Here is a 22,941-nt window from a genome sequence, read left to right on the forward strand (position 1 = left end):
TGTGCAAACGTAGATTTCCACCCTCTGCGGTCTGCTGTGTTTCTCTGAGTGATACTGCTGTCTTTTCTAGTTTGGGCTGTCAGTCTGATAACAAGCCGGAGCAGAGTCTGTTTGCTTCACGCGGCCAATTACTGCCAACGGAGGACGCACCACTAAAATAAACGCACAAAGACGACGTATGAGTCACAGGAACCCTGCCAGTGTGTGTGCGTGTGTAATATGAGCCAAGCAAATAATCTAATAAGTTATTGTGCTCTAAATATCTGGTATTAAAGGAGGATAGTTTAGGAAAGAGTAGGGGGTCTTAGGAGCCGCTACACTACCTGCTCTGGTAGTGCAGTTAAAGTGATATTTATAATGGAGCATGCAGCAGGTAGACAACTCTTTCCTGACATGAGCACACAGCTGATGGATGTAAAGGTACAGTAAGCAACCAATGATTTGACAATGATATGATGTATTTACAACCTGTAGCAAAAAGCCTCAGGACAAGTTCTCTACAGATAACACGCAAAGTATTTACAAATAGAACAGAAAAATACAGACGTGAAATAGTGTGGAGAGCAAACTGTATACATGTAGGACTATTTCAGACATCTTGAGAATAGGTGGATTCATGAAAAAGTGTCTGCACCGCCAAAAACTGTTTTCCCTGCATGCTTACTGCTTTGCATTCAGTTTTCTGCACTACTGACTTTATTCCAACAGTAAAATATGACAAAAATGTTTCTGGTTCACAGAGGAGAGCAAACTGATTTAGGTCAAGTATCGACACTATGCAGGCAAATATAATTCAAACTGTATTTCTTAAGATAACTTTAATCGGCCAATGTATCCAATGCCCTCAGTAAATTTAAAAATCACACTGAGCCTCAGACGTGAAGGTTCAGCTACTGAAAATGCATTTCTCTCTCCCGCAGGGGGCATTTATAAGCAAGTGGAAATGTCGGGTTGATAAACTGCAAGAGCTTTTCCCAACTCAGTTGTTTGTTTTTAATGGTAGATAAGTATGTCAAATAATTGGTAATTTGAAAATACTTCGAAAAGATAATTTACTTTTTAACTTTATGATCAACAATCAACACTGTCCACAGCTGTGCACAGAGGTGTGTGGCTGTAGGATGAACTCCTGATGTACATTTCATCTTTAAGAAGAGTCTAGAATTTCTTATCAGGGTTTAACTCAGGGAAGAATGAGAGCCAGGTCATCCTTCGGTCATCTTTGATCCCACTGCAGGCGCGTACAGCAGATGACTACCAAGATAGACGTAATGGCACATATCACGCTGCATAAAGATCATGGCCTTATTAAAAGCTGCACACTTCTACCCGTACTACCATTTGAAGAAAGTACATTCCAGAAACGGGCAGCAGGTGTGGGAGATTGTTTTCATTCCATGTTTGACACCAGACATCTAACTAGCTCATCTTCATAGATAAAAGCCCATACCAGTACCGGAGTCGCCATCATTTCACCTCTACATAAAAAAACCTGTCTGCAGAAACTTGGCCCAGGCTTAACACTTGAGCTTGTGAATCTCACCATATTCACACTAGCTGCTTGGCGCGCGTGTCGTGCATGCTTTTCTCACACTGTTCTGCGGCGGTGCCGCAGCTGCAGCCTGCACGATATCTTGTGATGCTTTTAATAATGATTATGAATACAGGACTGTCTCAGATAAATTAGAATGTTGTGATAAAGTTCTTTATTTTCTGTAATGCAATTAAAAAAACAAATCGAGAATCGAGAATGTTATACATTCTTGATTCATTACAAATCAACTGAAATATTGCAAGCCTTTTATTATTTTAATATTGCTGATCATGGCTTACAGCTTAAGAAAGCTCAAATATCCTATCTCAAAAAATTTGAATATTCTGGGAATCTTAATCTTTTGTAATTGCATTACAGAAAATCACAATATTCTAATTTTCTGAGACAGTCCTGTATACAAACAGTTTTGTGTAAGCCGGGTTGATATGCTTGGAAAAGTCAAAACATGAAGGTTGCCCAGGTGTGCCTTGATTCAAGTCAAATAAAAGAAAGCCATCATCGTGACAGGTAAGCTGCATTCTTTATATGTGTGATACATTGCCTACACACTAGACTGCTGTTGATGAGATCACTGCGGTACTGCATACTGGACTGTGCTGAGAAACACATCCTTGTCACTTACTTTAACCATGAGAAATAGGCAGCCCTCCAAAACTCTACAGGACTGCACCGACGCTAAAGCTGCAGCGAGGACGTACATCTCACAGCATGTGTACGCACCTTAATTAATTAAGACGGGAGCTCAAATTAAAGTAATGACCTCAGTCATGTTTCAGGTGTACTGACCCTGACCGTGTCTCTGAGCACTCGGGTCTTTGTAGAGGAAACGCCCGGCAGCAACTACTCCATTCTTTTTTTGTTGCACTGTCTGAGCAAATATGATGTAATTTACTTTAGGCAAGTATTACACAAATACATACCACTAGAAACTCCAAAGTCCAATATGATTTGGCTTATTTGAATACATGTATAAGGTGTAAAATGATGATAAGTTAAGAATTCATCACGTCTTAGAATTGTGTATGCAGTGATCTTTACACACACACACACACACACGGTAATTACTGAAATACAGAATATGAATAATTCAAGTTTAAACATTAATAAGAGCTTAAACACAGAAAATGAGGTAATGAGGAAACATGTAATGATGGATGATAATACATTAGCCAAGAGCTTATCGGACGGAGAATGGCACATTTGATTAGATTATGTATACTTATGAATGTTGGAGATGACATTATAAGAACCTTAAAGGCAAATCCTGGGATTTAATATGAACACGCGCACACACACACACACACACACACACAGAACTCTGACTGAAGGCTGTTGCTTGTCAACGCTAACAGAGGTTAAGTGTTTCCTCTATCAGTGTGAGACCAGACTGGGCTGTTGTATTTGGCTCCAGGCCCCCACAGGGTTCATGCATTTTTCCGAAGCATTCGTCTCTACAGCTCACTATTCCACATTTAACCTCTTTCCTCACCATCTGTCTCATCTTTTTCTCCCGCTCTTGTTACGCCGTTGAGCCTAATTTGCGATGACCTTTCCAGCTTGGAACCCAGTGGTAAATTTTAAATGTCGCCCCTGGATGTGGGCTCAGGAAAACACAAGCTTTTCTTGTCATGTTGAGACCGTCCAGAAACGGGGAAAGCCACCCACAGTTAAAGAAATGCACGCCTGCAGTTCGAGACATGAGGCAATAGGAACAGATACGACCAGTTCAGACGTAAACACAGCCAGATAATATCACATGGATCTCGTACACTAACTTGATCAGATGCTGCCACACACAGGAAGATCACCCATCTTTTTACGGACCAGACAGGAAGCATATGTTGACCAAAACCCTATTTTTATTTCTGTACGTCGTCACTCAACTTTGCAAAGAAAGCTTCCCCTCTAGAAGCAACCGCGTGCTGCAGGATATCTTGATATTAGAAGAAGTTAAAGGTAAATGTGATTATTGTGGGATACATCCACATTTTCTACAAGGGGGAAAGTGCATGAAACATAGATGGAAATTAGTACGTATGGCTTAAAGAAGACGCTTAATAAACAGTTTTTATAAAACATCTGTCAGACTGAGACAACAGAGTGCAACAACTGTTAGGAGACACAAAAATGCTGGATGATGGAAACCTGCTGCAGCGTGCGCGGTTACGCAGCTGCACTACGGCAACTGTTGTTATGGTGATCGGTTCCCATCGTTCAGGGGGTGATCACTTAAACCCACACACATTATAAGAGTTATCATCGGTCCCACCATCCAGGCACCTCGCAGGTCTGTGGATGTGCTGGTAAATACTTTCAGCTTTCCCCGTGCCACGCTTGACTGGCGCACCGAAAGAAAAGGAAAAATATATAATTATAAGATATAATTCATTTAGAAAAATAAATAAACAATCAAGAGGCATCCACTTGTTTCCATTTTTAAACTGTTGCTTTTTCATTTCATGGTCCAGAGAGACAAAGACGACCCAGTTCTGGCTTCCAGGCGGAACAAGGCTGTCCTTAGTACATAGTCAGGAAAAGTTACTAAATAAACAGCAGACAGGGAAACAAAATAAAGAGATACATAATTATAAAGCAGACTCTCGAGTCTCTGTTGGTTTATTAGAATTTAGTAACCGCGCCCTTTCTTATTTTTTTTTTTTTTTTTTTTTAAACGCTCATTTTAATACAGAGAATATGAGTCTTTCTATGAAGTACATCTGTCTCGTCTTCAGCTATATTCCTTCTTTCCTTCCATTCAACCCCCTCCTTCCCTTCATCCCTTTGTTCTGCTCTTCTTCTCCCTGCGACTCCGTGTGGAGCGACAGTCTTGTCGTTGGCAGACCAATGCTTGGACTGCAGGCACAGTAGGAAACTCATGAATAACATTACAAGGGTTTCATTAGCAGCATACAAACTACTAAATTAGCACTTTCCTCACTCTCCAACACCTCTCAATGTCATATTCTTTTTCTTATTGGGATTTTTTTTTGCTTCTTTTTTCTCCAAAACTCTCACTGTGTCATTCGGTTGCGTATGCTCTTTCATGTCTTTCATTGCTTTATCTAGAAATTCTCTTTTAAAAACAGTCTTCACCTTAGTGAGCATTGTGGGTAAGTTATTGTGACTTTTTGCAGGTGATGCAATTGAGCTGCATTTGCTTTTCAAATATAACGTTTAGCTTTAATTTAGCAGTGCAACGTCACAAAGATATTATCTTGGTCTTCAGAAAAATATGATCAACACGTCTCAATATTGCTTCAGGTGGCCAGTACTATATGCTTTTTGGTGTTTTCTGACTCATCTTCACTGTTATTCTGAGAAATCCCTCATCTAGCGCTCGATTCACACGGGACTAGCATCACCTCGGGACTTGAAGTAATTAAAGAATTACACCACGACATCTGTGCCTCATACAGTGCATTCATATGGGAAAAGTCAGTGTTTTACACTTCATACACATGAATCCACAGAGGCTCTGCCAGGACCTTGTTTTTTAAAACACTTAACATTTCATTTACATAAACTTTGACACATAAAATGATGTGAACAATTATGGAAATATAGTGAGAAACTCTGAAAATGACATATGTGCTCATGTTCCCATGGCAACAGTAAACAGAACGGTAACTGTGAATCATCCATCAGTTTTCTATATAATCCAAAGCAGGATCACAGAGAATCAATTCAGTTTCATAACTGGATATCATATAAGCGGAGCTTTTGTTGAAGTAAAACCTTTTTCTGCTGTCAGAATAGCGTTTAAGCCTGACGAAAGAATGTTTCTTGCCACATGCTGTCTGCGTGTCATCCACCTAAACGTTGCTGTTCTCCTGGTCTGGACTCTTTCTTCTTTATGGGTAAGGTCTATCTAAGTTCTTGATCTAACAAATATCAATCAATTGATCATTATATCCAGCACATGTGTCATTATTACACTGGGAAAGAGGCAGAAAAGGTAGAGGAAATTTAAATGAAGAGGTTTTTTCTCACTTCTTTGGCTGTGAGGGAAAGTTGCCCAACCACCTCAGTAGATGCTGCATGTCTTCCAGGCCAACAATGGAGGAAACATATGTGTTTTTTTCACAATATTTCACTGTTTTACAAACAAGGTAAAGAGCAGCACAATGCTGCTCCAACGCTAGAAGCGGAGCAGTGTGGAAAGCCAGTGTGAATGCAGACTTTAGCATGAACATCATTGGTTCTGTGACCCGTTGTTACCGTTTGGCTTACTAGCTTGATTTTACAGATTTTTTGCATCTTGAAAAAACCTTGATTATTGGCATCTATAGACTTCAAACTACTTTGACAACAGTATCATTAGCTTTTCTATTTCTTGGCTGTTAATATTTTCTGACTGTGTTGGCATTAAACTACACAATCAATATCTACACTTGGTAGCAAAAGCAGAAAAACATGTGGCAGGAAAACATGAAGACAAAAAGTGACTAAACATGTTGCATTAGCCACGGTGTCGAACAGAAACTGGCTCAGATCTTTGCCACTGTGCTCATCGTGGCGCTCATCCTTTCATATCTTAATCCTTTTCTGGCTTGAACATGTAATGAAGGATCTCAGATGTTTGTCTCATTTACAAGAAACACAGAAAAGTGGCATTGGTTGTGTGTCGATATGTTGAAAACTTGTGCACTTGAAATGATTTGATCCAAATTTGCTCAGTTTAAGAAAGAGCCTTGTCTTACAATTTCTTCACAGTTTATGTTTATAAATATTAATAATAATGTTAGTGTAATCGATCTACTGCAAATATCAGTTGTTATATTTGAAACATAAGAGGCCATGTAAGACTTTTCTTTTACTTTTTATTTTTTTTGCCACATGACAGCTGGATGTTTTGATGACCTTGTAAATTAGACATCTCCTTGACAGTAAAACACAATAAGCATAGGCAAGCAAGTGTGTTTCTTTCTGTATTTTATCTCCAAAAGAAGAAAACAAAGATCACGACATGAACGGCGTAAGTGGAGGAACCAGCAAATCAGTAAGAAAGAAAGTGAAGAAACACAGGAACATAAACAGAAATAACAATGAGGAGGACATCAAAGCTGTCACTCAACAGAAGTAGAAATGCCTGAAAAACCCTGGTTTGTCCATCGGTATGCAAGAAAATAAGTCTTTTCACATGTTTGCATATGCGGTCAGTTTTTTTTTTCAAATCTATGCTAGGAGACACCCAATTAAGCCAACCTCAGCATCTCTCTGGGTGTATATAACATGGTAATTAATTCCCCATGAGTATTTGCTGCTGTGTCCATTGCATCTTTTTTTTGTGTCTGTAATTAAATCATTTTTTCTTTTCCTTGGCTGTCCAAGAAAGAAATGTGACTTGTGATGTCAAAGTAGATGTTTGACAGATAAAAATGATTAAGATAAATCTGCTGCACTACTCTTCATCACATTTAAATACCACGGTGTTGATGGTATGTTGGTCTGCTTAGGCCACATCTTTTTCTTTCTCTTGCTTTCCAGCGCTTGTGACTTTCTAACGCCCTTTCTAAAAATATCAGTTGTCAAAATAATTCTTCCGCAAGAAACCAAATCCAATTGCAAACTTTGCTCACTAGCACTGCAGCTGCAGAGCTTGACAAAGAACATGAAAGAAGTAAGAACGAGCTTTTGACAACTTGGAAGCGCCATCTCAAGAGACACCAGTGCCATCTACTGTTAGACCCATGTCTGACAGTAATTGTAAAGGCTCAGTTACTTAGGTGTGTACTGCAGGCACTCTCAACACAGCTACGACCCATGGAGTCTGTATAAACTGGTGAGGGATATGTACAGCACTGCTGCTGGTCACTACATGTGTGTCTGTGTGTGTTCGTCTGAGAGCGAGGAAAAAAGCCAGCTGCATCTTGAGAGGTCCTCAATGCCCACCGAGTTCCTAATTGTTAGTTTGGAGGATGAATCACTGACACCTGAGGGCGCTTGTATCAGAAAAGTCATCTTGTGATTTGGTTTTGCTGAGGTGAGAGCGTGTGCACACGTGTCCACAGCTTCTCAGCGTGACAACGTGGCCATCACACCTCCAAAAATAATCAGGAATGGCTCGAGCAGCACAACAATGAGGTCAAAGACACATCGCTGGGCAAAAGGATATGCCGGTCTCCCAGCACCAAACACAGGGTCCAACAGGGTCCGGGAGGCTTCATCGGCAATAGGAGAGCGATGCACTGTCTGGAAGACAGTTTTGATGTCATCGTTATCCAAGGGGGGGCAACTATACGAATGAATACTGTATGCCAGCTAGGGATGGGCGGTATGGACTAAAAAAGGGAAAACACGATAATTTCTGGCATTTATCCCGATAACAATAAAAATTACGCTAAAAAAAATACCAATTCAACTCCCCCTTTTTAACTATAAATCTATCACCACATTCAGTCTTTGGAGCCCCCAAAACACTGCTCTAAAACTATACTAAATGCTACTAAACTACACCAATTAAATTAAATTAATGAAAACCAATTAAATGAGTCCACCTGTTCCTTCCTTCCTTCCTTCCTTCCTTCCTTCCTTCCTTCCTTCCTTCCTTCCTTCCTTCCTTCCTTCCTTCCTTCCTTCCTTCCTTCCTTCCTTCCTTCCTTCCTTCCTTCCTTCCTTCCTTCCTTCCTTCCTTCCTTCCTTCCTTCCTTCCTTCCTTCCTTCCTTCCTTCCTTCCTTCCTTATCAACAGGAATTTATTGTTTTTACCGCGAGATGACAAATTCTTACCGTGGGGAATTTTTTTGACGGTATATCGTGAACGGTAAAATATCGCCCATTCCTAATGCCAGCATGGATATATAAAATAGACTGAATAAATACCGGTAAGTTTTAAAACTGTTGATTGTACTTTATTGGGAAATATCACAAGAATTAAAAAAAAAAGCTATCCTAACACTTACCGAGACTCAGTGTAAAGAGAATAAACAAGGAGAAACATGAGCAGATATGGTTTGATCTCAGTTAAATGCCTGGCAGTTGAATTTTCAAATAACAAGTAAGAAATCTAATCAAAGATCATCACGGCCGAGGCAGTTTTGTGTTGTGCTGACTGAAAATGCAAACAAGAACTCACAAAAGATCTCAAGCTCCATCGCTCCAAAAGAGAGCCAAGTGAATGTGAAATAAGATCAAAAGGACACACACGAGCAGTACTGATCAATATCTGACTGAAAGGAAAAGCCTCGCCCAGACCGGTCCGAAAGGAACCGAGTAAATGGAAGAACAAAGTCATGTGTTAGTGATTTCATCTTAGCCGTCACTCACAACTAATCCTGCCCACATGGGGCTTAAATTATAGTTGTTTTGTTTGCTTGTTGCCTCCAGGTTTCACTACGATGTTACCATTCACAAGTAACAGATGTTTTGTCTATGATCTGCAGAATAATGGGAATTTGTGGGGAGACGTTTTTGTTTATCCAAATTTTTTATGTTAAACACTCAAGGATCAGCCTTTAGGGGGGGGGGCTGATTTTCATTAACTTTGATGAACAAAGCTTAGCATGAAAAAAAACCATGTCCATCCTTTGGAGAACAAACATTTGGGTTTTTTTTTTTGTGAAGCCATATGGTCGTCACAAGTTGAGTAAAAGACAACACGGTGTGTTCCTGTGTACAGCAAATCAGTTGCTTGGCAAATGATGCAGCTGTGTGCGTTTGGAGCCACCTGGGAGCCAAAGACAAGGAGATGAGGAAAAGGAGGAGCAGACAGGGAAGTCGATGCAAGTTAACTAATCTACCACTGCGAGTAGAGAGGGAAGCAGAGAAAGGTGGGACAAAATGATTCATCTGAGGGACGAGGAGATGGTGGATGAGAAGGATGAGGAAAAACGAGCAGAATGAGAAGGGGGGGGGGTGACAATAAAAGGAATGTGAAAGGATGGAAGAAAGCTTGAAAGACAGATGTTGGTAGAGGCAGATGGGAGAATGTATCATGGGAGGGGTAGAGGAGAAAAGGAGGAGGACTGTTGCAGACAACCATTCTCAACCATTTCTCCCTCTCCTCTTCTTCTTTTGGTTTGTCAAACTGGATTGGATCAAACATTTTCACAAAAACTGCAGCTCTGAATTCTTCTGCTTATTACCCAGAGAAGCAGCATGCAATAACAGACAAACGTTTATCAGACGGACCAAACACAGTGTGGACTTCACCTTCTCTGTCTGTCGAACAAACTGGGCAGAGACAGAAAGGCCCTGAACGTGCCCATGTGTGAATGAGCAGACTGACTGAAAACAATCCAGAGGGCTTGTGTCCATACTAGAGATGCCTGCTGCTCTGTGCTCTGTTTGGCTTGTGTGTATGGTGTTGTTGAATTAACATTGTAGAAACAACCACATATACTGTATGTAGCTTTAATAAGAATAATCACAGATCGTGTCTTGTACTCAAACCATTTTATCTCAACCATTCCCCCCTTTCAACAACAGCAATATAACATTGACAACTGAACTAGCAGCTACTGTTTGTGCTGTTACAGTGTACAAGGACGGAGAGAGACGATTCCAGATGCTGAGTTCATCTAAAATTATGGTTTAAAACAAGAGTAAAGCTGTAGCATGAACTTCACTGATAGCGTGATACAGCAGAGAATCCCTGGTTAAGTAAAGAAAAGCAGCCTTGTAATCAAGTACTGCAGCCAAGTGTAATTTAAAGATAACTGCACAAGTAATTCAATTCGATTTATATAACATCTATTACGAGACAAGTTGTCTCTAGGAACTTTCCAGAGACCAAGAACATGACTCACGGGCAATTATTACAAAACCAGTGGCAAGGGAAAAACTCCCCTTTAGGAGGGAAGAATCCTTGAGCAGGACCTGGGTCATAAGGGGGGACTCTCCTGCCGGACACCAGCTTGGCAGAGCAGGAAAAGAGAGAACAGACAGAGAGAATGAAGAACAGAGGGAGGAGAGACACAGATATATTGTCAAAGGTACAAAAGACAAGATATATTAGTATTAATGATCTGTGAGCAGCACAACAAATAGTTCTGTGTACATGTTACTGATACATGGTGGTTAGTTGATGTATTACTATATAAACCGGTGTAGACAGCAGACACTGAGCTGGTCAGAGGGGGGGACTGCAGGGCAGCAAGCAGCTCTGGAGACTCGGGTCTGCATACATGCACAGAAGAGAAAAGGAGGGGACAGACCAGCACAACAAACTACAAGAACAATGGAGAACAATTATGAGATACTTCTTATTACTAACTGTGGATCGAGCTGAAGAAAGGAAAGAGAAGGAGAGGAGCGAAGGAGGGGTGATGGACCCGCTCAGTGGATCATGTTGGTGTCCCCTGCAGCGCAGCTCTATAGCCGCTTATCTACAACGAAGCTATGTTTGAGACAAGCTAGGGCTGTGCGATTAATCGATTTTAAATCTAAATCGGATTTATTAATCACAATCGATGTTAAAAAAAGGAAAATCGATTTTCCTTTTTTGCAGCTGACTGCATTACAGACAGAGCCCGTCTAGTTATCTTTGTTTGGTCAAGAAAATTGTAAATGTACTTTACTTACTTACTTTACTTTACTAAACTCAAGGAGGATTTACACTATCTTTCAATGCACTTCATTCCCAATAGGGAAATTTGTTTGCTATTTTTCTTTAAAAATAAAGATAAAATATTTGAAACAAATTATTCCATTGTCTTTTGTAGTTGTTTTACCAAAAAAATCGAAATCGAAAATCAGGTTTTCAGAGAAAAAAATCGGGATTTTATTTTTGTCCAAAATCGCCCAGCCCTAAGACAAGCTGCTCTAGTCTTGTCCTGCAGCTGCAGCTATGGCTACTGGCTCTAACACAATAGAGTTTACACTAACTAGAGGCTTTACTAAACACGAACGTTTTAAGTTTGGTTTTAAAGGTGGAGGTGGTGTCAGCCTCCTTAACTCAAACTGGAAGTTGGTTCTATAGTAAAGGTGACTGGTAGCAGAATACCGTCCTCCAAATCTACATTTGGAAACTCTAGGAACTACGAGTAAACCTGCACTCTGAGAACAGAGAGCTCTATTAGGAACATAAAGTACTATCAAGCCTTGCAAAGTAATACAAGTAATACAATTTTGAATTGGATTTTACGGTTTTAAGTTTGTTGGATTCTAAGTTTTACGGGGAGCTAATGGAGGGAGGCTAACACTGGAGAGACGTGGTCTCTCTTGTTGATTCCTGTCAGCACTCGCGCTGCTGCAAATTACTTGGACATCTTGCTAATAATACATTACAGTAATCTAGCTTAGAAGATACAAACGCATTAATTATTTTTTCCGCATCACTCTGGGAGAGGATGTTCCTAAACTTTATGATATTACAGAGATGGAAAAACAGTTTTACAAACCTGATTAATATGCTGTTTAAACAGCAAAACATGATTAAAATAACATCAAGGTTTCACCCAGTAGTACTGGAGGCCACACTATCTAATCCCTTCCCAAGGTGTTTGAGACCAAAAACAATAACTTCAGTTTTAAAAGAATTTAGAAGCAAAACGTTTATGGAAATCCAGTCTTAATGTCCTCAAGACATTCCTGAAATTTGGCTAATGGTTCCGTTTCATGGACTAATACAGCTGCGTATCATCAGCATAGCAGTGAAAATCAATACCATGGTTCTGGATAATACTCCCCAAGGGCTGCATGTATAAACTGAACAACATCGGCCCAAACACTGAACCCTGCGGGACACCATAGCAGACCCTCGTCTGTACTGAAGAAACCTCATGAACATGAACAAAACTGAAATCTGTCAGATAGATATGATTTAAACCAACCGCGAGCTGTCCCTTTAATCCCAACAACATGCTCTAACCTGTGCAGTAAAATGCTTTGATCTATAGTATCAAAAGCAGCGCTGAGGTCCAGCAGAACTAGTATGGACATTTATCCATGGAATGTTCTGCTATCGCATACATCCCCTGAAGGCTCTGACAAATGACCATGTATATTCATCTTTAAAAAAAAAAATCATATTTAAAAACAAAAAGTAAGTGATTAGCTTTTTCTTCAACTGCAGATGGCTGGAAAGTGACAACAAACCAGCAATAAAAACTGAGAGGACTATGAAGATGGAGACGTCTGCAATGTCCGTAAAGCTGGAGATAAACCAGGGATCTGGAAAGATATGCACCAATATGTGATCTCACCTGAAGGAAAGGTACACAAAATCTCTCTACAAAGGCTATTGGATATCAAGGGGCTCAACAAAGACCTGTACAACCAGGACAAGCCTCACTACCACAGATGTGTATTAACTAAATAGGATGTTTAAATTAACTAAATGGAACTAAACAACTACCAACACTGAACTACTTACAAGGTTAACTGGTACCTAACAGTAAAAATGTTGAATTACTTCTTTTCATCATTAACTAAAAAATGTTAATTCAGGGTTTGACATGGACGATACAGCGCTGATGTTTAGCTTTAAGTTTGGTTTTTCTTTGTCCTTTACCCCCGAGCCGCTTAGTCTGTGGTAGATTTTCTCCAGCTCACAGATATTTACATTGAGCTGAAATTGGAGCAAAACTCTCAAGTCAACTGCCAGTCAATATTTTGTGTTTATTATCTTCGAAATAAGTAAGTCTCCATGGAGATGGGTTTATATAACTTTCAATCAAAGTTTTCTTTCTATAAATAAGACAATGGTCTGAGATGTTTTCATCAGCGGTGTCTGTTTCTTTGTGGTCCAAAGAGACCCTGAGTGAGAGATTGGTGTCAAACATCAATAGTTAATCTGAACGAGGCAGTTGCTACAACTTCACAACCCCACCCGACACACGCATAAAACAGCATGACTGCGGAAAAAATAAGATATTCCAGCTGTTTTTTTTTGTATCTGTGTGTGTGTTTGACGTCTTCTGTGGATGAGAGATGGTGCCGCGTCGCCTTTGCTTCCATCTTTTTCTGGAACTTCCTCTTCTTTTTTTCAGTTTCAAGGCAGACAGACAAATCTGTAACTGTCACTGTGACTACACCAGAAAGTATTTCCAGACTGCCAGTTAATCAGTGCCGGACATAAAAAAAAAATAAAAAAAATGGTTGTGACCACACGTCTGTATAATCTCCCAGAACGAGAGAGGCAGTACCTCTGACATGTGAAGTGGTACAACATGATTTATAACAGTGAATACACATTTAGGATACTGAGCTGCAATAGCATGAGACGTCTAAAATAAACAATTTCTCTTTTATTCAGATGGAAACCACCGCAGGACATCAACACTAAGAAAACACTGAGGACTGATACCTGGACTAGAAAAAGCCATCTTCGTGTTTTACTTAATTCTCGCTATTCATCCCCCCACCCCCACCCCACTCCGCGTGCCGTGGGTCTCACAACCTCCCAGTTGTTTGTTTGTTGACCCATGGCGACTTGATCCTGTCAAGATGTGTGCGTCTGTGTTGGTGTGTGCATTTATCACTCATTACTTACACACAGCCTTCAAGGCCTGTAATTTACTCCAGCTTTGATGCCCCCACCACCTGCTCGTTTCCTGCACGCACACAGTGCAATCTCTGTTCTCACAATGAGATACAGTCACACTAATAATTGCACTCACATTCTTCAACAGTCATGCTGTGAGATTAATTGTATTTTCGGGAAAACAGGGGAGAAAAATACATTGCACGTCTTCTCGGCCGGCGTTTATGTTGCCTGTGAAAAGGTCTTATCATTCTCAATGCTTACATGTCTTAGCGTAATGTCAAAATCAATAAAGAACTCATCAACACGAGTTCCGGCTGCAGGCCAAGCAGATGTACTCCGTAACATGTATTCAATATCTCAAAAATACAATCATAGTTTTGACCTGTGGCCTCCATCATCTGTCATCCGCTGCAATGGCCACACAAATGCATCTGCCGCTGTTTGCCCCGAGCAAATCTAAGAGTAATGAATGAGCTTCAGTTGGAAAGCGGCTGTAATTTTTTATTGTCTCCTTGTCATGACTCTATCTTCTTTTATCAAAGGATGCTTTTTTTATATATAATTTACTGAATTCCATTCGAGTTACAATGTTAGAGTTTGTACCTGTCAGTCCTGCAACGGTGAGAGTGTGTCAGCTCTGAGATAGCAGACCTGAGGCTCCCGTTTTAAATAATTCTGAGCAGTAAATGGTTTAAAAAATGAAGCTGCTTCCAGTGAACAGTCCACCAGTGTGCAGCCGTACCCGTCACCCCGTGGCAGACTCACTGCAATTTTCTTGGTTCAGTGTCTTGCCCAAGGACTTTTCAACGTGTGAAGTATAACAGGACCTGAACCATCCCCCCAACAACTGACAGACAAGGGCTCTACCAGTCAACCACAACCACCTCAAGGTACTCAGAGAGCTGGAGAGATAGTACTTAAAATCCAGCAGTAAAAGTAATCACACTGCTTTTCCTTTAAAGCCCCAAATTACAGGTCCTCAACTGTCTTCTCTTCTTTTATAATAAAATCACTTTTTTTTGTTCTTATCAACACAATGTCCCATCTTAGAATTAAGCTTTACATTTGTACTTTTGCAAATAAAAACAAATGTATTAGGTAATAAAAACTAAGCAGATTAGACATTAACATGGACTTCATCTGAGATCCAAAACATCTGTTAAGGTTTCTCCTTTCACAATGTTGTAGAAGCACCTCCTGAACATAATGCTATATCTGGGGCCTTGATGACATAATGACTGATCAGCTCATACCCAGAACTCCATATTTTCCTCAGGAGGGCCTTTCTTGTTTTTCCACTGCTAATCAGTTTCCCGCAGAATCAGATTACGCTTATGATTACTTATCTGCATTACAACAGAAGCAACATATTGTCTCAAGTTTCCTCTCTCAATTACACTTAGGTCCTGCTAATCTCTCATGATACTCACCGAACTGCAGTTTGGAATTCATTGGAGATGCATCGAATGATCAGCTGGAGATCGGAAACGGCTGATTTTCATACCATTTCATCAGCACAGGCATGATATTCAGTCTTGAATTATACTTAATTCTAGTGAGGTGAGGGGGACGGTGTTTAGCTGAGTAAAGAATATCTAAGAACGGGTAGCAATTGGTACAACCTGTATGATAAAAACCATGTAGAGAAACAACAGTGAATGTGTGTGTGTGAGAGAGAGAGAGAGAGAGAGAGAGAGAGAGAGAGAGAGAGAGAGAGAGAGAGAGAGAGAGAGAGAGAGAGAGAGAGAGAGAGAGAGAGAGAGAGAGAATTTACAGGGTTTGACCGCCTTTTGCCTTCAGAACTGCCTTAATCCTTCGTGGCATAGATTCAACAAGGTACTGGACACATTCCTCAGAGAGTTTGGTCCATAATCGACATGACAGTTGCTGCAGATTTGTCGGCGGCACATCCATGATCAAAATCTCCCGTTCCACAACATCTCAAACGTGCTCTACTGGACTGAGATCTGGTGACTTTAGAGGCCATTTGAGTAGTGAACTCATTGTCATATTCAAGAAACCAGTCTGAGAGGATTCGCGCTTTATGACATGGCGCGTTTTCCTGCTGGAAGTAGCCATCAGAAGATGCTACACTGTGGTCATAAAGGGATGGACACGTTCAGCAACAATACTCAGGTAGGCTGTGGCGTTGACACGATGCTCAGTTGGTACTAACGGGCCCAAAGTGTGCCAGGAAAATATCCCCCACACCATGACACCACCACCATGAGTCTGAACCATTGATACAAGGCAAGATGGATGCATGCTTTCATGTTGTTGACGCCAAATTCTGACCCTACCATCCGAACTTTGCAGCAGAAATCGAGACTCATCACATCCAGCAATGTTTTTCCAATCTTCTATTGTCCAATTTTGGTGAGCCTGTGCGGATTTTAGCCTCAGTTTCCTGTTCTTAGCTGTCAGGAGTAGCACCCACTGTGGTCTTCTGCTGCTGTAGCCCATCCCCTCCGCCTCGATGTGTTGTGCATTCAGAGATGCTCTTCTGCATACCTCGGTTGTAACAAGTGGTTATTTGAGTTACTGTTGCCTTTTTTAATCAGCTCGAACCAGTCTGGCTATTCTCCTCTGACATCAACAAGGCATTTGTGCTTGTGATTGGCTGATTAGAAATTTTAACAAGCAGTTGGTCAGGTGTACCTAATAAAGTGGCTGGGTGAGTGTATATGAATGACCCACTGGTTATATTCCTAGAGCCCTTATAAACTGGACCTGCCAAACTATTAATTACTGTGAATACTTGGGAAAGATGACAAAGACTGCTGACTGCGTGTTGAACTAGTTTGTAACATTACTTACTTTCACCTAACAAGCTGCACAAATTGCTTTTAGGGGGCTGTAGTCAGAGTGAATAAAGATACTGCATGACTGTGTGATGCATTACTGACCAAAACCAGGATTCACATTTCTCAGCAGTCTAGATCCCTTTAGCAGAAAGGATGATGAAAGTGAAGTCAAGGAAGGTGTGAAGACATTGTTGGAAAGTAATCTTCTCTACTCTCTATCAGTGCTGTATTTTAACCTCTAAAAATGTTATCAACTTGTTAAAATAGAGTATGTGTCTTTTAATACCACGTAGCATAAATATTTAGTTACAAGAGAATGAAAACGATGGGAGATATAATTATGTTATAAAGTGGAAGTTTTTGGGTAGAAAATTATCTTGTAATAAATGTTGTTTTAAAGTTTGAATTTCTGAACCTAGATTTAGTTAAACCAGTTGCTAATTTTTCACAGTACTTTTATAGAAATGCTGTGCTACATGATTCCGGATAATATTTGGATAAAAAATTCCTTACACTTAATAAGGTAATTACCAGCCTTGTCTTAGTTTAGTTTAGTTTGTTTAGTTTTTTTTTTTAGTTTAGTTTAGTTTATTCACTTACACACATGTGAATTGGTCTCCTGGAGAAGCTATCAAAAGCTTATGGTAGGAGCCAATGAACATACATACAGTAGGCAGGAATATATACATACACTTGCACTTAATACACACATAACACGACAAAACAACATGCACATTATATTAGACTACCACTTACATGCAACATATCACATTACAAACACTTAACATGAAACATTTTGTGATCCCGGAGTGTACGTTTATATATATGAGCTTAATAATTGATTCTTTAACTGCCGTTTGAATATGGAGATGGACTGTGACTTTTTAAGGTTGTCATTCAGCTCATTCCAAATCTGTGGTCCCCGACACACAACACTCAAACTTGTTCCCACAAGTTTACGTTTTTTCCCTATAATAAGGTGTTTGTGTCTTCTAAATGGACTTAATCGTATACAACATACTGATAGACCAAAGGTCGGATTTTTACTTTTTCATATTACATATTGTGCCATATACATAATAAACCCTGAATTGACTTACAGATGTGACTTTATTAATGTGAAAAATTTGGAAATATCGCAGACTTCAATAAATGTTAATCTTACTTTGGGAACGTCTTCCACCAGAAGATGTCTGCATTATAACTACCATTAAAAATCTTCTTTAATTTGTCATTGAGGTCGGTAAATATGTATTAAAAAGTTCACTAATTTATACTTCATTCTCTTTGAAGCTACAGCACGAAATAGAAATACTATCAGCCGGTCATGACAATATACCTGCATTCCTTGTCAAACAGGTGAAACAGACAATACTGCAGCCACTTGTTTATATCTTTTCCTTGTCTTTGAAAACAGGCATTGTGCCAGAAGATTTAAAAATTGCAAAAGTTATTCCTCTGTTTAAAGCAGATGACCCATGTTGTTTCAATAATTATAGACCCATTTCTATTTTGCCATGTTTTTCAAAAATATTAGAAAAAATTATTTAGAAACGGATTCTTTTTCATCTAGATTCTAATTCAGTTCTTTACAAACATCAGTATGGTTTTCAGAAAAATCACTCTACTCCTGAGAATAATGAGTTTTTTTTGTGTTTCACTCATAGTGACATGTACCGTCTTATTTGCTCAGGAGTCAATATAAGTAATATAAGTTGTAAAAACAATACCCCATGCACACTTACACACACTTATTTTTTTGTCTTTATTCTTTATTATTTATATATTGCATTATTAGTTTGCCATCATTTTTGTGTAATTATACTTTTTGTTTTTGTATGTTAATCTTGTGTTCTTTATAACACATGAAATTTTAATATCTTCGGTGGAGGCTTCAAATAAGCCCATTGGGTTTTTTGCCTCTTCCTGCACCTATATAGTATTTATATTTGATATTTCTTGTAGCCTATATTTTTAAAAACTGTGCAAAACAATAAACTAAACTAAACTAAACTACTGAAACCTCCATGTGTTCTTCTACCACTGAAGGGCCATGCTGCCATCTCCTGGCCAGCCACAAAACTGTCCTAAATTTGACTCAATAACAGTAGCCATCTGTCAAATATACACATGAGCAGGACTGTTTTACAACTAGTTAACAAACCCACTGGAGGCTGAGCAGGTTTCTGCTGCCAGAGCAGGACGAGGCTTCTGTCTTACCCATGTATGTATTATATTAACGGTCTTACCTGGTGAAACAGTGATGGCAGACGGATCTGGCATGTTTCCTGGAGACGCAACACGCCAGCGGCTCCGCAGATGTGACCAGCTCTCCTCTCCGGATCCGGGCTGTTGCCCGCAGGCCGTTCCCTTTCCCGGGGCTGACAAAGCGCTCCACCGGTGCCATCGCTGGGTTTCCCTGGTTTCCCTCCACATGGACCAACATGGACCTGCCACTGTTTACTTCCGCATTTACAACTACGTCATCACGTAGTCGATACGTAAACATTGTGTTTATAGTGAGTATAAAACGATTAAGTACGCTATAAAGGACATATTCATATTTTCTTTACATTTAAAATCAATTTAATAATATCTATCTATCTATCTATCTATCTATCTATCTATCTATCTATCTATCTATCTATCTATCTATCTATCTATCTATCTATCTATCTATCCATCTATCTATCTATCTATAGTCTATCCTGCATTGATCTGACAGATGTTACTGACACCCTTTACAGCTGTGAAAAGGTGATAAAGAACTTAGATTAGTTTCTAATAACTTTCACAGTTTTAGATCTACAAGGTTTGTTGATATCACATATTTATGTAATTGTTGACAGGGGTATATCGTTATTACTAATCAACAAAACCAAAACTGCATTATTTTAAATGTGCATAACTGGTCACCTGATTGTCTTTTCAACTTTGGGAACTTTGGGAAAATAAGCCTTATATTCAAGAAAAGTAGCCTTTGAACACCAGTGCAAAAACTAAGGAGAAGACAATGAGGCCAAGCTTGTCTGTTTCAGAGAAGTGGCTCAGCTGTCACACTTCAGCAGCTTTCTTAGACAAGACAAGGAGTCCAGTGGGAGTTCATGTCCTGTCCATTATCACTGCAAATCATGGAAAAATCCTCTAACTGGAAATGCAAACAGATTCATGATTCCAATGTGACTAAGGCATTAGAATATATTAGATATTAGATCATTAAGACTGCTAGGATAGACTCCAGCCCACCCACAACGCTAAATAGGATGAAACGTATGTAGACAGTGGATAGATGGATATTTTACTATATTAAAATGCAAGGTTTTCAAACTCCAATTTTCCAGTATCATATAAAGAAAAAATAATCCCATAAATAGTTAATTTCCTTCTTTTTGGTTAGAAAGGAAAGTAAATTAAATGTAAAGTTAGCCAGCCTGAAACAGATTCTGTGGTACATTTCATTCATTCATTCATTATACAGTACCTGCTTCAATGCAGTCAAGGTCGTAGGAGCCCACGGGATCCTATCATAGCTGTTAATCGGTGAGAGGTGTCATGGGAAATTTCATGCCTTCAGACTTTGGGAGTAAGTCAGAGTGCCAAGAAAGCGCCACATAAGCAGAGGAAGAAAAAAAACTTAACCCCACACAAACACCAGCTCTTAAATGCGTGATTCTATGTAATTTAAAACTTAGAACACTTTTTCTCACTTTGGGTTATTCTAAATTGCCCATAGGGGTGTGAGTGTGGTTTTCTTGACTATGTGTCTGGTGTCAGCTGGTGTGGGACAGAAAGAAGCAAGTATAGATAATAACTGGATGGACTCACTCAGATCTTCTCTCCATATGTACAAGTTCACATTGGCCAATAGATGGAGCTGTTTCCCCTTGTTTTATATAGTTTGAGGTGGTTGATTTGGAGCAGGGGTCACCAATCCTGGTCCTCGAGGGCCAGTGTCCAGCATGTTTTACATGTTTCGCTGCTTCATTGCACCGTGATAAAAGTGACTGTGTCGTTAAGAGAATTGTGCAGACCTCAATGGCAAGCTGATGACGATGATTAATTAGAATCAGGTGTGTTAAAGCAGAGAAAACTCTAAAACATGCAGGACACCGGTCCTCGAGGAGCAGGATTGGTGACCCCTTTTGGAGGGTACACACAGTTCATAATCTCTGTAAAGATTAGAAACATTTTGTTTAACTTTGAAATTAATCATGGAGTGGTGTGCTTTTAAAACCAGCAGCTACATTTAAACAATGGGTTTCAATTATTGCTGCCATGTTCAATTCACTTTGGGTCCAAAGTTATTTTATTCTTTATATCCATGATATTTACAAGGTGTCTTCGATGTCTAAGTTAGCACTATTTTCAGGTGAAATATTTTTATTTTTTTGTTCTGTAGAGAATTCAAGTGAGCTACCGGGGATAGTCACATCAAACCTTTGTACATTTAAAAAAATTCTTTGAGTCATTAAACTTAAATAAAATTGAATCCATTTCATTTAGTCATTGTAAAAGGAGTACTTTGAAAGTACTTTGACATTGAAAGAGTTCATAAAAACAAGTGGATGGAAACTGGATGTGATAATAGAGGACAAAATCAACTGGAAAACTCATAAACATAATAATAATAATCAATTTTATTTATAGAGCGCTTTTAAAAGATCTCAAAGATGCTTAAAACATGAACAATAAAACATGTAAACAATAAAACTTCAAGAATCATCACAGTACTGACAAAAGCAAAACAAATCATCAACTCCACAATCTCTGCCGCTCATTGGTCTTATTATTACTGTACATTATTTTTATATAAAAATATTATATTTTTTATTTAATTTAAATTACTTTGCAGAGGTTTGGAATAATGCATGTGAATCTACATTATCATCTCTGGACTGAAGCTGTGGGAAGGAGAACCTCAGGGCCGCAGAGACTGTTGATGTTTTTAAAAAGAGGCTCAAGACCCATCTCTTTATACAGGCTTTTAACTGACTCATTTAACTCTTTTAAATTTCTTATGCTCACTCTTATTTTTATTGGATCTTACTGCTCTGTTTTATATTTAGTTTATCCTTTTCTTTTTATCATATTTTCTTTTTGTTTAATCTCAATGTTTTATCTAAATATTTCAGTCGTTATGTATGGTCTATTTTATACATCTTACTGTCTTATTCTTTTAGTTTTTAATGTCTTGCTTTCTAGACATACTTTTAGGATTTTATGTTATGTTATACTTTTTTAAACTCCTTTAGTGTATTTTATCCTGCTTTCCTGTAGCTTTTATCTCCAGTGTTTCCTCATGGGGAGCCTCCATGCTGGGAGTGACTCTGGCCTGCAGGGGTGTCGTCCTGGGGTCGTCCTGGGGTCGTCCTGGGGTCGTCCTGGGGTCGTCCTGGGGTCTACCGGGGGTCGTCCGGGGGTCGTCCTGGGGGTCGTCACGGCTTCACTGCTGTGGTGTGGACTCCTCTATCCGTCCGGGCCGGGATGGTCTCCCCCCCCCTTGTAGCTGCGGGCTATGAGACCTCCTGGCGTGGACGGCTCCCTGTTACTGTTTCCTCACCTGGATCCTCTGTGCCTAGCCATGTCTGCACCGTGTGTCTGTGTGTATAACCTAGGTCAATTGTAGTGTGCTTGTGTGTGCGGGGAGGGGGAGGGGAGGGGGAGGGGGGCAGGGCATTAATAAGTTTTATGTTTATTTGTTTTTTTGTTAAGCACTTTGTGTTGCATTATTTGTATGAGAAGTGCTATATAAATAAAGTTTGATTTGATTTGATTTGATTTGATTTGATTTAAAACATAAGGTGAAAGCAATGTCCAAATATGAGCCTGTTTAAAAAGTGATACAAATTTACAACTTCCACAAGGTACAAGGATGAAGAAGTGTATTAATTGTGTGTGTGTGTGCTACAGCCTTTAAATGACCGGATGAGCCTCTGGTCATTCAACGTTTGTAACATCATGCTGAAAATAGCACCAGTCGCTGGTAGCCAGCACTTGTCTTGGCTGTTGTGTGCTGGAGCAGCAGGCTGAGGGCAGCAGACTCCAACAAGATCAGCAGGATCATCAGCTGGACACCAGTGGTGTCTGAGAGGAGGATGCTGCCTAATCTGCACAGTGTCCTGGACAACAACGCTCAACCTCTCAGGTGCAGAAGCT

At 39.7% G+C, this 22,941-nt stretch overlaps 1 protein-coding gene across 1 annotated transcript in view; it reads right to left on the reverse strand.

The window, feature by feature from the left end:
- Nucleotides 1–19,258, reverse strand: part of smyd3 (SET and MYND domain containing 3) — an 84,964-nt gene extending 65,706 nt beyond the window's left edge. The window contains exon 1 of the mRNA XM_061710938.1: nucleotides 19,035–19,258. Coding sequence (XP_061566922.1) covers nucleotides 19,035–19,231 — 197 coding nt within the window. The 5' untranslated portion in view covers nucleotides 19,232–19,258. The remainder of the gene's footprint in view (nucleotides 1–19,034) is intronic.
- Nucleotides 19,259–22,941: the final 3,683 nt, after the last annotated feature.

The sequence above is a fragment of the Cololabis saira genome, chromosome 2, assembly GCF_033807715.1.
Source record: "Cololabis saira isolate AMF1-May2022 chromosome 2, fColSai1.1, whole genome shotgun sequence".
NCBI lineage: Eukaryota > Metazoa > Chordata > Actinopteri > Beloniformes > Belonidae > Cololabis > Cololabis saira.